The 14,361-nt window shown below is 32.0% G+C and overlaps 1 protein-coding gene and 1 long non-coding RNA gene across 2 annotated transcripts; one reads left to right on the forward strand and one right to left on the reverse strand.

Moving 5' to 3' along the window:
• Positions 1–2,691: 2,691 nt before the first annotated feature.
• Positions 2,692–3,737, reverse strand: LOC140051597 (uncharacterized). Its single transcript, XR_011845539.1, has 3 exons — positions 3,675–3,737; positions 3,452–3,583; positions 2,692–2,787 (listed from the first exon to the last, which is right to left on the reverse strand). It is a non-coding gene; the product is annotated as an uncharacterized lncRNA (long non-coding RNA).
• Positions 3,738–8,802: 5,065 nt separating this feature from the next.
• On the forward strand, positions 8,803–13,285 carry LOC140052066 (uncharacterized). The gene is made up of 6 exons (XM_072097450.1): positions 8,803–8,954; positions 9,327–9,427; positions 9,836–10,144; positions 12,109–12,298; positions 12,408–12,442; positions 12,648–13,285. The coding sequence occupies exons 1-6, from the start codon at positions 8,887–8,889 to the stop codon at positions 12,842–12,844; spliced, it is 900 nt and encodes a 299-aa protein (XP_071953551.1). The 5' UTR covers positions 8,803–8,886; the 3' UTR covers positions 12,845–13,285.
• Positions 13,286–14,361: the final 1,076 nt, after the last annotated feature.

The raw sequence follows: 14,361 nt of genomic DNA on the forward strand, positions 1-14,361 counted from the left end.
ACTTACAGCGATGATTTCTTTTCTACACCGATTAAATTAACTGACATAAAATCCGTTCTGGTGTTTCCGATGACGTCAGTGGCTCGAATCCAAAATTGGTAACTTCCAGATTCTACTTCATCACTGAAATTAACATCTACAATTTCCTCCTAAAATGCAACGTAATATAATAATAATAATAGGCCTACTTTGTTAATAATAAAAAGCAATCAAATAATTATATTATCTGTTATCTAAGAGTTGCTAACAGAAACATAAGTCATGGTAATAAGTTAACCTACAAGATCTGGTAAAGTTTTCCAATCTGGTGTCAATGTCGTTTTTCCTTCAATAGGCATTTCTTCCTTAAATAGTCCAAATTCAAACTTTATAATTCCATTTGCATTATCAATGGCCGATAAAGGGCGTCCTGCTGGATGTGCCTCTGAATCGTAAGCTTCCTGGAATGTGACGTCATCATCTGATTTAATTGCAAGTAAAATACTTTCGTTCACATGTAGCTGATTTATGAAGTGACCATTCCATGATAACGTTACCTATTGACATTTTTAAAAATAATTATTGTTACAATTTTATAATAGGCCTAGTCAACATTGACAGAATATAATGTTATCTACGTTTAGGGCCAATAATTACTCAAATGTAAAATACTATTGTCAAATAAAGATATATCAGTTAGATGAAGAAAAAAAAAACAATGATTGAAATTAAATCCGTCAAAAAATGAAATAACTTACATTTTCAACAACGTTTATGGACACATCAGAGTTATTATTGAATGTCTCTCCGTCAATTGTTAGATAGATTGGATTATCGTCAATAATACTGATTTCACTTTGGTTATCATAAATAAAACAACGTCTTGCATTACGTGTGTTTCCAGCGACATCATCAACAGTCAAAATTACACAGTAAACACCTGTATGAAAAAGACATATTTAAAAAAATATTTATTTAAAAACAGGACGTTGTTTTGTGAGACTTCTATTCTATATCATTATACTTATTACTATCTAAGATAGGCAGACACAATGTTGAGAAAGCTACCGTCTTGGATATTGAGTATCATATTGTAGCTACTCCAGATGTTCCGCGAAACCTATATTTTACAAGATTATACATAGTCTAACCCTACGGTATATTTGATGATACAAATGATTGGTAACATGTTGGTTTTTTTGGTTCACGGTAGATCTTCTGTTATAGTGGGTTATAAAAACACGAGTATTTCGGTACAGTAACACCAAAACTTAACTTACCAGGCGTTGGAAGCGGCCTAAACGTTACATTATATCTAACGCCACTCTGTGTGTAATCTAAAAGACCGAAGTCATAATCAGGAATTAAGTTATCGTGTGTGGTTGCCATTTTTAAAACGCGACACTCGTAAGATGGCCGAGCTGTCAACCCAGAAACATAGTCAACCCATGACGTCCAACGAATATCAACTTCAGTCTAGAAGAAATCATATTTTTACCGTAAGTAGGCCCTATAACTAATATACTTTTCCACATTATGACAATTTTACACTCTACTTGATCATGTATTCAATCGTAAACATTTGAAATTGTTTTTTCTTTATATGATGGAAGATAGTTCTTACAGATCTTGTATATGGATCTCCAATGTCTAATGCATTCCCCACACATGGTACATCTAGTAAAGAACAATGTGTCGGCGGTTCAGTATCGACCTTTACATTCACATACATAGTTACAGTTTGTCCAACATAGTATTCACGCTCGTTTCTTTTATTCCCAGAAATTGAATAGTCATAGTTTTTCCGTTCAATATATCCACCATTTGTTGCATATGCTGAAAATAACAAACTAACAAAGAAAAATGTTGTTAGAATTTTGAACTGGAATAAAAATAAAGTAATCTTTGTCTGTAATTACAATGAATTCAATGACATCTTACCTGTCTTTGTGTTGAAGTTGTTCACTTAACCTTGCAAACTTTCTACAGTAATGCAACCCTTGCTTTGGATTATCAGGACCAATGTTAAAATCACAATTAATGTTTCCATTTTCAATAATATTTTCTCCTAACAAACAATTTGGATAGTTAGTGCTTAACAAACAACTGAAATAATGCAATTTCTAGCAAACACGAAAATATGATCTAGATGCTAGGACTAGGGCCTACATTTAGTGTACATACACAGTACATTTACTGTACAACACTCACCTCTGATGTGTTCCCAATGAAACGAAGATGACGTAATACCAACTCTGTAATCGTAGATATAATATGGAAATGGATATTCATCCAATGAAGGACCAGAGAAACTCGTTTGCCATTTGATGGAAAATGTTTTACCATTAACTGAGCTGTACATGGGTGACGCAGTTGACAACAGGCAAGGCATGTCGCTGGAAGATATTCCTTTTAGTCGCAGAGATATTGAGCAACTTGTTACTTTTGGTAGTACACTAACTGTAATTCACAATACAAATACTGTATCAATACTATTGACTAATTAAGCAATTGTAATTAATAAATAGAATAAAACATTTTTAATATAGATAAAAATATTAGATAATAAAAAAATGTTCAACATACAAATTACAGTGAACACCAAACAAAATATCTTATTTGATCATAATCTCCATTCTTGTTTTTCTTTCAAACTTAAAATATAAAAATAATATAACATTTAACATAGCTTACTGATCATGCAATTGTCACCGTCACCAAACTGGGTGTCGCACGAACATGAATCTGATGTGAGTTTACAAGTACCCGGATAACATGACCTGCTATTCCTTCTCCATGAACATATTTCTGTAGAGAACATGAACTATATATAAATAATGTAAGTGACCTCAGCATTTTAGCTGTTAAAATAGTATAGGTATGTATATTATATATCTTATTAAGATACTCCGAATTAAGTTGTGCTTTTCAATATGCTATCATTCATTGGACATTCGTTGTTTCTCCACATACGACAATTTGCCCAGTATAATAGGAACATTCGTTAAACACAGCATCTCATGTGTATCACATGCGGTGTCTCTATCCTGTAAGGTTAGGCTATCTGTTACCAGGCGATACGTAGGAAACACATGCTGTATTCGGAATTTTCCTATGATACTAAAGAAATTTAGATAAAGTATGGATAATCGAAAAGAATATTGAGGGGTACAGTATATGATTTATAATTTATTTTTTTAAACATCAATAGCACCTTTGTTTATGACAATTTATGAAAATAGGACGCAATAGAAATCTTTCGATTTAATGTAGGCCTATATTTCCAACAACGGATCATTCGTTTCACTTCAATTGAAACTAAAACGTTTATAATTTACTAGATACCGTATCGAACTGCAATGGAATCGCAGCTCAAAAAGTGATTCAATATAGAGAAGGAACTCGGAATATACTGTAATAAGCTCATTGTTTGGAACACCATTAGACACATCAAACCATGAATTAAACTTACTATTACATTGCCCATTAATTAGTTGATAAGCTTTAATTTCGTCATTAATGTGATACATACATCTTGTGCAGAATGAATTTGAACGTGTGGAACAATCTACAACTTGGCAATTATCAATATCTGTTGTACAAGCTGGAGAAAAAAATAAAGTATTTGTAAATAATCGTATGTAACACAACATAACAGTAAGTTTAAAATATTAAAAACACGTGAATAACTTTACTGTATTGACATGTCGGTCCATGGTATCCTTTGTAGCATTCACAGTGATTAGGCTCATCACATACCCCATTGCTGCAATCATACTCACATATAGCTAAAATGGAAATTTAAATTAAAATCTCGTTAAGGAACAAACAGATATGTTTATTATATTTTGTATCTGTTTTTCATCTGTTTTTAAACATTCATTCGCGATTGAACTTATATTCTTTAGAAACCAACTGTGAGTTTGCTTCTCCTATAGATTCTAAGCATAGGTATATACAGATACCTGCTTATACTCATCCTGGATGGAAATATCCTATTCCACACTACATGGTACAAACTCGATCTTAATTCATGCTAAATCAGTTAATAACTTACGTTTGGTACACTCATTACTACCAGGATATGATGTATACCCACTGCAACATTTATATGTTTTGGTATAAACTGTTCTATACCTAGTGACCGATCGATATGATGTTCTATAATTTAAGAAAGAAATCGACCTTCAATGGTGAAATAATATTTAAAAACAATTACTATATCAGGCATATCTAAAAATAGGAATGGATTGATTGACTAACATTTAGAATGGGGCACCATACGCAGCAAAAGTGTACATTTTAAGAATCACTGTATATTTCAGAATAACACTTTTGCTGGGTACCGCGCCAAATACAGTTAGTCAAGCAAAAATCTTTACCAGTTGGGCTTCCTACCGCCACAGCAGCTTTTTCTAATGGTATTGTTTGTTTGTTTGTTTTTATTCGTTTACCACACACATTTTAATACAAAGTAAGACAAGTAATTATTAAAAGATCATTATTCTATCTTTAATATAACACGGGATAACTGCCATTGTCAAAAGTATAACATCTTATCTGTGATATGAAGTGATATTCAGTAACATTTGAAAGTACAACTTACCGATAGTGAGTTCTACTACAAGTGTCCCAAAACAAAAAGCCACAGGAAGTGTATGTACTATAACTTGTAGCATATGACTGGCTGATGCTGTACCTTTGTGACACACTTGTCGAAGTAGTACAAACGTTTTGTCTTCGTTTTGTTACAAACATATAAAAAAGTATGTTTATTCGGTAACTTCTTTTCAACGTTAAAAAATGTCAAGGTAATTGTAATAAACACAAAATAAGAAATGTACATTGAAATGCATACAGGATAGGCTAGTTTCCTAGAACGAGATGATTTTATACTAATAGAATACTAATATTTTATTTTAAAACAAGGTTATTAAACGGATTTAGCTCACTTCCAATACAAAAAAGGAATGTACTAAAAAGATGTTTTAAGTACAAAATAAATTGCTGACCACATTGAGGCCTGTTTTGTACTCTAGCATGTTATACAGAACATTAAGACATATTGTGTACTTTATTTATGAACAAATTAAGCTAAATACTTAAAATTATTATTACTAACCCATTTGTGTTCAAAGTATGCACACAGTTCCATAAGAATACATTGATAACAACTACAAAAACCAAGTAACGGAGAGCCATTCTGTAGAGTAAGTAAAACTGTAAGGTTAGTTGCAAAATTACTTTCCGAAATATTATTTTCCATCTAAGCTAAATTAGGTAAGATTGCAAAACTAAGTTGTGTTTTGTTTTAAGTTCAGTGTTAAGTATTATTAATATACTTAATGACATCATTTTTAAATACTATAAGATAGAATATAGATAGTATAAGTATTTCCTGATAGTAATGTTTCAATCTTACATACAATATTGTTATATCAATAATACAATATCTGTATTTTATTGTTAACCGTTTTTGATGTTGTATTGTTTTATGTTTCAAACCTGTTAGTGGCGGTATTTATCGCTGTTGGTTTTGATTGAATAAAATAAAATAAAATAAACTATGGTTTTCATAGTGTGGCTTTGTAGGAAGTTATTCTGTGATTACATTGCATCTTCTGACTCTTGTGATCGATACTTTACTTCCTTTCAGAAAGGAATAGTTTATTGAAGATGTCCGATACTCTAAGTGTTAATTCAAGTGTTTTAGTTATCAACTGCATTTTATGGTATAGTAATCTAAGTAAACAGAACCACAGTAGTTTTTAGGATTTTAAAATCGGCCATTTGATCCGAAGTTGTTTTGTTTTGATATCAAATCTGTTCTTCAGAAATTAGACACCATTACAGGATTTTCCATTTTGAATATAATATATGAATGAATATAATAACTAACGCCCTAAAAAGTGCAGTACTCGACTAAGAAATTCATTTACTTACTCAATTTATATTTATAATGCTAACTGACCGATGATTTCCAGAGCAATACCTCATGCTATAATATGTGTGCAGTCCCAATCTTTACATAAGTGACAATAAAAATAACTTATATCTTGTAAATAGGCTTCGTATACTATTGCAGAAATAAACGCACAAAATGTTCAAAAATTCAAATTTGAAAACAAAACAGTATACCAGACTACAAAATGTGACGTCATTTTCGGTATCTGGTATAGATTCAAAATATTATCAAGCAATATTTAAATTATTAATAATACAGAATGCTTTTTGTACAGACAATACACATACATCTATCTATCGAAATTAACTTACCAAATGAATCTTAGTTTAAAAGGAGCAGACCAAGCAAATACGCGTATTCAGCTGGAAGACAATATGCTAAATAAATATCCTCGTATTTAGAAACTCCGTCCAACGAGGAAATAAAGTCCTTCAATATTGGTAACAAGATGTAAACAAGTTAATGACAATTTAACTACTTGTGTGTCAGGAAGAAGTAAGTACCGTAACATTATTCTGTTTTTATTTCTTATTGACAAGCAACTCAAGTTTAAAAAAAAACCTCTTTTACCGATTTCTAGAAAAAATATTAATTAAACTTAAACTTTAATTGACTGAATGAATAAATACTGTAAACTGAATACTAGGAGATAATTATTAGTAGCATGTATTTAGAATTCGATAGAAAGGGGAAATCTAGAAACATCAGATTTGGTTAATATATTTATTACCTGCATTTTTACGCACTTTGATAAAATATTCTTATTTTATATTGATGTTTTAATAATAATTATAATAGTTTGAGCAATGTAAACATTTTCCCATAGATGAAAATGAAATAAAGATTTTAGTACTTACCTCAATAAAGGCACTTAATTGCTCTCTTATTTCATCATCTTCTTTTGAAATCTGTTCTTCTAATTTCTCTAGACTTCTACCTAACTGAGTTACATCAGCCTTCAGTGTATCTATAGATAATCTACAATAACAGAATTGAAGAGGAGATTCAGTTAAAATAAATCAAATCAAAGAAATAAAAAGCATGAGGGTTGGTGAACTTCAGTGAGTCCAAAATGCGGAGAATTATTTTTCCTAAACACGTTAACTTGAGGGCGCTAAACTAATAAATAAATCAAAATACATCAACTTGAAGATGCTATTAATTTTCCACAAAAATACGTCAATCTGACGGCGCTTTTATTTTTTTTTCTAAAATACGAGAATGCGTCAATGCAATTTATGATTATATTATGTTTTAGTTCAGTGAAAAAAATGGATTACAATTATTACTAAGTCTATGCTTCATTTATTTTTATTTACGAATGTATTTCGTTTAAAACTAAAATGTACTTATTTTACGTGAAGAAACGTCGTGTTATATTAGGATACTATTTGATATACACGATATACATATGATACACGTTGAGTTCTGACGATAAAGGCAACATTTGGAAAGGCTCCCTAGAAAATTGTTGACACACAAACGTTGACGTAATTTGTAAAATTAATAACGACCCTACGTTGACTTTTTTTGGGAAAAATTTTCGAATTTTATTTTGGTAAATTAATAGCGCTTTCAAGATGAGGTGTTTTTGATTAGTTTAGCGCCCTCAAGTTGACGTATTTTAAGAATTCTGCGTATTTTGGACTGACGCGAGTATTACGTGTAGTCATGAAGAAATAACAGTAATACAGTAAGTTAACTAAATTGTTTCTCCATGGTGTAGTAGACGAAGGACGTTATATCATACGTTATATTATAGCACTGCACAGGTTTACCAAAATCACTGCGACTGCAGATGATATCATGATGAAAATGTAGTAAATAGCATTTCAGTTGTAAAATTATATAGTACAAACTGGGAATTATTGTACGATACGATACGATACGATACAACTTTTTTGATTACAGCTATGAGATATGGGTCTATAAGTACACTCGAGTAAAATAAATATAACATAAATTACAAGACTAAATAAATAATAAACAAGGAAATATAACAGAAACATGAGTAATTATCGGAATAGCGTTTGAAATCTCTATTATACAACCTGATAGCTGATGGAATATATGTGTTTATAAATCTATTTGTTTTGACTTTGGGGTGGAGTAATCTAAATGATCTACAGGTAACAAGGGTATCAAAGACAGGGTGAGTAACATCAGAAATAATACAATTAAGTTTTTTAGACATCATTTCATTACATAAGTGTTCTAACAATTTAACATCGGTGCCTATAATCTTACCCGCTTGCTTAATATTCGAATTTAATTTTTCTTACTATCTAAGTTCAGTTCATTTAACCATATAATGATACAAAATGAAAGAGCAGATTGTACAACAGAAACGTAACGTAACATTACATTTTCTCATTCTACGTAGAAAGTACATTCTTTTATTTGACATTTAATATAAACTATATATATACATTATATATAAACAAAAGTAATGCCTAGATATTCTATTAAAAAATAATGTTGTTATAATAAACTTGTATCCAAATTGAAAAGTGATTTAATATGTACTGTCAAATAGTTTCGGTAAATTTGAATAAATGATTAATTAGAAACACTCGTGAGTTTCGATATAAAAAAACTTACAATTATTGGTTATTAAGTCGAAAGAGGTTCAGAAAGTAACAACTAATGAGGAAATTTAATGAGCATATGGAGCTTTCGATTTGCGACGAATTGATATGTCATCGGTCGTCGCCTGTACATAAACCTCCAAAACTGTGTAGAGGTATTATAGCGAGGAAGCTTCCCCGCATGCGCACAATGAATTAATAGGTCGAGATCGTCGCAAATAGTAGCTGCCCCCTTTAATGGTTAAACTAACGTAATAGTAAAGGTATTAGTCTTATCTATCGGGGGCATGATGGCATCGATAATTGTAAGCCTACAACTGGTATTTTGGTATTGAATTAAGTGAAGAAAACATAATGTTCCTTACAACAAATAGTTATGTAATGTTAATTGCTGTGCTGCTGTTGAACACTAATCAATCAAGGTAACTGAAGCATTATTGTTTGTTTGTTTGTTGTTATTTTGGTGATACACACCAAAGATAGCCAACTAAATCCGTAGACTTGTTTCGGTGTGGTCCTTCTGGTGGTGAATTGGGCAGTACACCTGGAGACAATCTCCATCTTTTTTCGAAGAGTATAGGGCCTACTGCGTTCATGTTGCACGTCTCATTCGAAAGACGGTGCGCTATCTACATGTAAACATATTCTAACTCGCAAGTTGGTACAAACGGAGAGCGGCAGTGGGAATCGAACCGTGGACCAAAGGAAACCTATGGAATGTCACGGTTCAGTGACTACCACCAGTTGCTAATTTAAACAATAAATTAAATAATGATCATCTATTTTAATTACAGTGGATTTTCCTGTATGACAGCAGACAACTGTTTCCTCATCCTACATCAGGATGGAAAATACATTTATAAAGAGTTTACTGAATCTGACGATGATTGTTCAGGTAATTTCCCGTACTAATCTTCCCCTCCCACCATTGTCACAATCATAATCGCCATCATCATAAATTATCACCTTCAACCACCATTTTATTCTTTATATCATCTCCTCATCACCATCAATCATCATTGTCATGATCATTTTAAATATTATTTCATTCTCTCTTCCCACCAAATCACCATCAATTATTATCAGCCACAGCATCAACATCTTCTTCTTTACTCATTCAAAATCAGAATTATCATGTTATCAATCATACGCCTACACTTTAATAATAATAATAATTTTCATTATTTACCATCATCAGTATCATCGAAAATTAATTAATTTCTAGTATATCACCATAGTTACCTAATGCCTGTAAATTCAATATTATAAGCTTACATTTATCAACATTTCCTTTAACATTTAGGCCCATGCTATTTATTTTCTTTAAAAACCGAAAAAGAAGAATCGTGTCTTCAGACTGATAAAGAATGCGCCCTCCGAGGAGGGAAGATCGCTTCTATAGACGGTGACAATTACAATGGAATAAAGAACATGGTGTTAACCATATTCATATTTCAATCAACGAGCACGTTTAATGCTATTATGGGCGGACAGGAAGAGGAGCAGTGCATTAATGTATCAATACATGATGGCTATATATGGAATGATGCTACTGTAACGAAAATTGGTGAGCATGATGAATACACTGTTAATTCCTTCCTGTGTGAACAAGGTGAGAATTAAATAGCATTAGTTTAAGATGTTTAGGATCGGTGATGAATTAAATATTATTAAGAAAGTTTAGTAAACTTAATTCAGTATAGTGGTAGAATAAATACTCCACTGAATTAAACATAGACAACATTATTTTTTTTAATTAAGACTTCCATTGATTTGATGAAAAAAAAATTATTGTTATCAAAGACAGCATAAATGGTTATCCTATAGTTCTAGAATAAAATCATGTTGCAGTTTAATCTTCAATATTGAGAACTGTATGTTATAGAGGCCTATTGTAATAATGTTTCTATTCAATACATCTTAAGCAAAGTGGAGCTACACTCAGACTTTCTCAGCTTATATTATGTTTAAGTATGTTTAATTGAAAGTGATTACATAAAAAAAACCAGGAAAAATACGGAAATATTTTCCAAAAACTCATTTCTAAAAAATCGGTCAGAAAATAGTGTTTTTTAACAAATTACAGTTTTTCAGTAACTTAGGGGTTATTAGTTTACAATACGTCGCGAAACGCGTTACACTTAGCGACTGACGCGTTTTAGTCGCTGGTCAACGCATTGTGGAAATTTCTTCCCTTTGGTAAATTATGTGTCGAAAAATGGGGAATAAATTCTATACACACAATTAATACGATTTGTTTAGGCCTAAGTAATATTTCCGATAAGAATGTCAGTATAATTTACATGTAACCTCATGATTTTCACTGTACAACAACAACAGCATTATAATCTTATCAGATTGCTTTTAACTTTAAGCTAGGGCTAGGCCTAGCTAAGCCGTCTGCTCAGCCTAGCTAGGCTTGAATTTTTGTCTAGAGGCCTATGTATTCATAGGCATGGTCGTTTCGCCCCATTTATCGTTCCTGGGTTTTCTCGCATATTAAGAACTGTGAAACACAAAATCCTATACAGAACAAGAGTAGTAAAGAATAGTAAAGCGATGTGCAAGCTTAGACCTGACTGAAAAGCAACTATTCAGGCACCCTATCATGGCCCATGGGTAGGCCAAGGTCGGGTGACAGCAAAACAAACTTCACTGCTGTCAGCCTAGCCTAGCTAGAGGCCAAGCCACTAAGCAGCATCGGTACATACCTACACTCTAGTAGGCCTAGGCCTAGCTTTATTGAATATATAGCCACATCTTTCTCAAATCTCGTTAAATTTGACATTTTAGTAATAGTCTCATAATCACATTATTACACTGTGAAACATAATAGGGTCACATTCAGAATGTTTTAATATACTTTTCGCCCGTCAAAAATAACATCGCGACAAAATAACAGATCGCCAGCTGCAGTAGTGTGTGATTGTGAAAAATGTCACGTGATCGGACTCCCTAGCAAAATAAAAAACCCAATTGGACCCGAACGGGGGAAAGTGTCTATTTACGCAAAATTGCGCAATGTATACGTGATAAAAATACCAGAAATAGAAAGATCTAGAAAAATTACATAAATATACATTTTACTTTTTTTTTTTGGTGAAGAAATGAATTTTTTAGGATTATTCAAATATACCCCCCTTTTGCATGTAAAAGAATAGGAAATTACAAGGTATCCCCCCAAAACGCAAAAAGGCGTGATTTTCAAGAAAATCGTACTCATTGAAAAAAATTTCAAAAAAATATGAAGTATAAGGGATGATATTTTTAAATAATAGTTGAAATGTATGAAAAATAGTAATTTTCTGGGTGGAGCTCCACTTTAAGCAAAACGACAAGTGACATGAAAAAGAAAACCGCACCAAAAAGGCCTTTGTGAACTTACAGTAAGCCTAAAGTATAAATATAAATGCGCCAGGAGATAATGTTTTGCCCTCTCTGACCATGGATTCATTCATTAATCCATGCTCTGACATATTGCTCAATTATGCAGGCCTATTATTAACAAATTGTGTCAGCATAGGGTAAAGATATCACCAATATTGGTTTATATTAATATAAATGCTGTTTCTTTAGTTATCGACGGACCACCTAAAACAGCGCTGCCATCATCAACAACTTTAGAGAAAAACCAAGAGGACAGTGAAGTGGAGAAGATAAGCATTTCAACAGTAGTCATTATCGTCGTAGTAGTAATCATTATTTTAGCATTGACCATCATGTTGACTGCCTTTTTATTTAAAAACAAAAATAAGCAGACAAAAAGGTAATTCAGTATATTTAAACCTAAGTACTGTACTGTATAATCGTGAATGATGATATACGCGCTCGGCGTTTCACTAGTTAAATTATCCATTTCTTTTTTTTTGGTAAAGGGCACGAGCACAGATAGCGACCGTTAGAACCAGCTGTAAGTAAAATGTATTTTACACGTTTTATTTTGTATTTGCCCTAAGTCTCTCGCATCACAAGCAATGATCAAAATACATCTTCATAGCCTATAAATATCATATTAAATCAAGAACTGCTGCACTACATTTTTTCACCAGCAACTGGGTTTGATTAATTTAAAATTAATGTCGCCTCGTAGTTTTTAATTGTGTTATTCTCTATAGGTCATTTGACTCCTAATGTTTTTAACGAACCAAGCAAATCAAACGATGACTATTACAGCACAATAAATGTCGCCTATAGTAAAACGATAGAACCTGAATGTGTGACGTCACATGATAATCATAGCAGAAGGCATGTCGAGCTAAATGTTGAAGTTATGGGTGATCAGACTTATGACCGTCGTATTATTAATGGATAATCAACATACTCATAAAATACCTATTTTGTCTTCTTTATACCGGTCATAAGCGTAGCCGGATGAAAGGGTAAGGGGTGATGAGTGTGTAAATTTGTAAAATCAAGGTAAATGCATGGTAAACTTACAGACTCGTATCAGATGACTGTCAATAGTCAGTTATGATCTACAATGAGACATCTGCATAATCTGGAAAGTTCATAATGATATACAAATAGTTTCTTTTTACTGCCAAGAATCTTGATAGCCTATCTCCTCCTGTAAAAATAGATTGTATAGGAGAAATGTGTAGCTGAGTTAATTCAGAATAGACAACTTTTGATTATTAAGAAGCAGCTGCAGACATATTTTTAGCTTACTTGATAAACTTGCCCCATTATTTTCATTTTTCTTGTTTCAATGTATGTAGATTTAACGAAAGATTATGAATAATGAAATAAAAGATTCGCCTATAATGTGTTTTGATGTTCTTTTGTCTATTTATAAATACTTGAAAATACTTGTTTTAACCAATTTGACGGTAGGACTCTCTACTATTCTATTTTTTTTTTAAATAGACCTATACGGATATTTTGTAAACATAAACAGCTTTATCATTTTGTTTTAGGCCAAATGTGTTTTTTGAAGTTATTTTGACTATTTATAAATTCTTACAAATATTTGCTTTAATCAATTTGATGGTAGGCCTAGATACTACTTTTTTTTAAAGTAGCCCTATACAGACATTTTGTTTACATAAAAAATCTCTATCATTTTGTCTATATTTGAACTTTATCAAAACGAAAAAGAAAACAAAACTAATAAAAGTAATCCAATTAGAAAGAGAAAGTTTCAAGTGAAAATGACCTATTATGTATTGGCATTTCTGATGAAAACCATCATTAATCACCAAGTAACATCATCTTTTCAAATTCCGTATACTAATAAAACAAAACGAAAAAGGTTTTTTTGAGGAGGCCTACAGAATAAACAATGGCAGGTAGACTGAACAGTTTTTGGACACATTAACTAATATGCAAACAATATGACACGCGATAACCGTCATTGTCAAAAGTAAAAAAATCTTTTTTTTAATTCAACTGTGATATGAAGTGATCTTCAGTAACATTTGAAAGTATAACTTACCGATAGTGGGTTCTACTACAAGTGTGTCCCAAAACAAAAAGCCACAGGAAGTGTATGTACTATAACTTGTAGCTGGCTGATGCTGTACCTTTGTGACATACTCTTGTTGAAGTAGTACATACGTTTTGTCTTCGTTTTGTTACAAACACATACACAAGTATGTTTATTTATTAGCAAATATCCCATTAACAAACATTGTAAATGCTTCCTTTAGGCAATCTTGTGTACCTCGGCAATGGAAAGACATGTGTGTGACATGTGACATGAAAGTGTGTCCTATTCCAAAAGAGCCGATTAAACACGATAAACTAAGACCAGTTTCTTTGACTTCACAATTTGCCAAAGTAGCTGAAGGAATTGTATACAGCCTCTTGTTAAACGATGTTGGACCGAAT

This window comes from Antedon mediterranea, chromosome 6 (assembly GCF_964355755.1).
Source record: "Antedon mediterranea chromosome 6, ecAntMedi1.1, whole genome shotgun sequence".
Lineage (NCBI taxonomy): Eukaryota > Metazoa > Echinodermata > Crinoidea > Comatulida > Antedonidae > Antedon > Antedon mediterranea.

Excerpts from the sequence above, each read along its gene's own strand:
- LOC140052066 (XM_072097450.1), top strand. The coding sequence starts at position 8,887 with ATGTTCCTTACAACAAATAGTTATGTAATGTTAATTGCTGTGCTGCTG. Across the intron at positions 12,299-12,407 it reads AAAAATAAGCAGACAAAAAG|GGCACGAGCACAGATAGCGA; the intron begins GTAATTCAGTAT and ends TTTTTGGTAAAG. Across the intron at positions 12,443-12,647 it reads AGCGACCGTTAGAACCAGCT|GTCATTTGACTCCTAATGTT; the intron begins GTAAGTAAAATG and ends TATTCTCTATAG.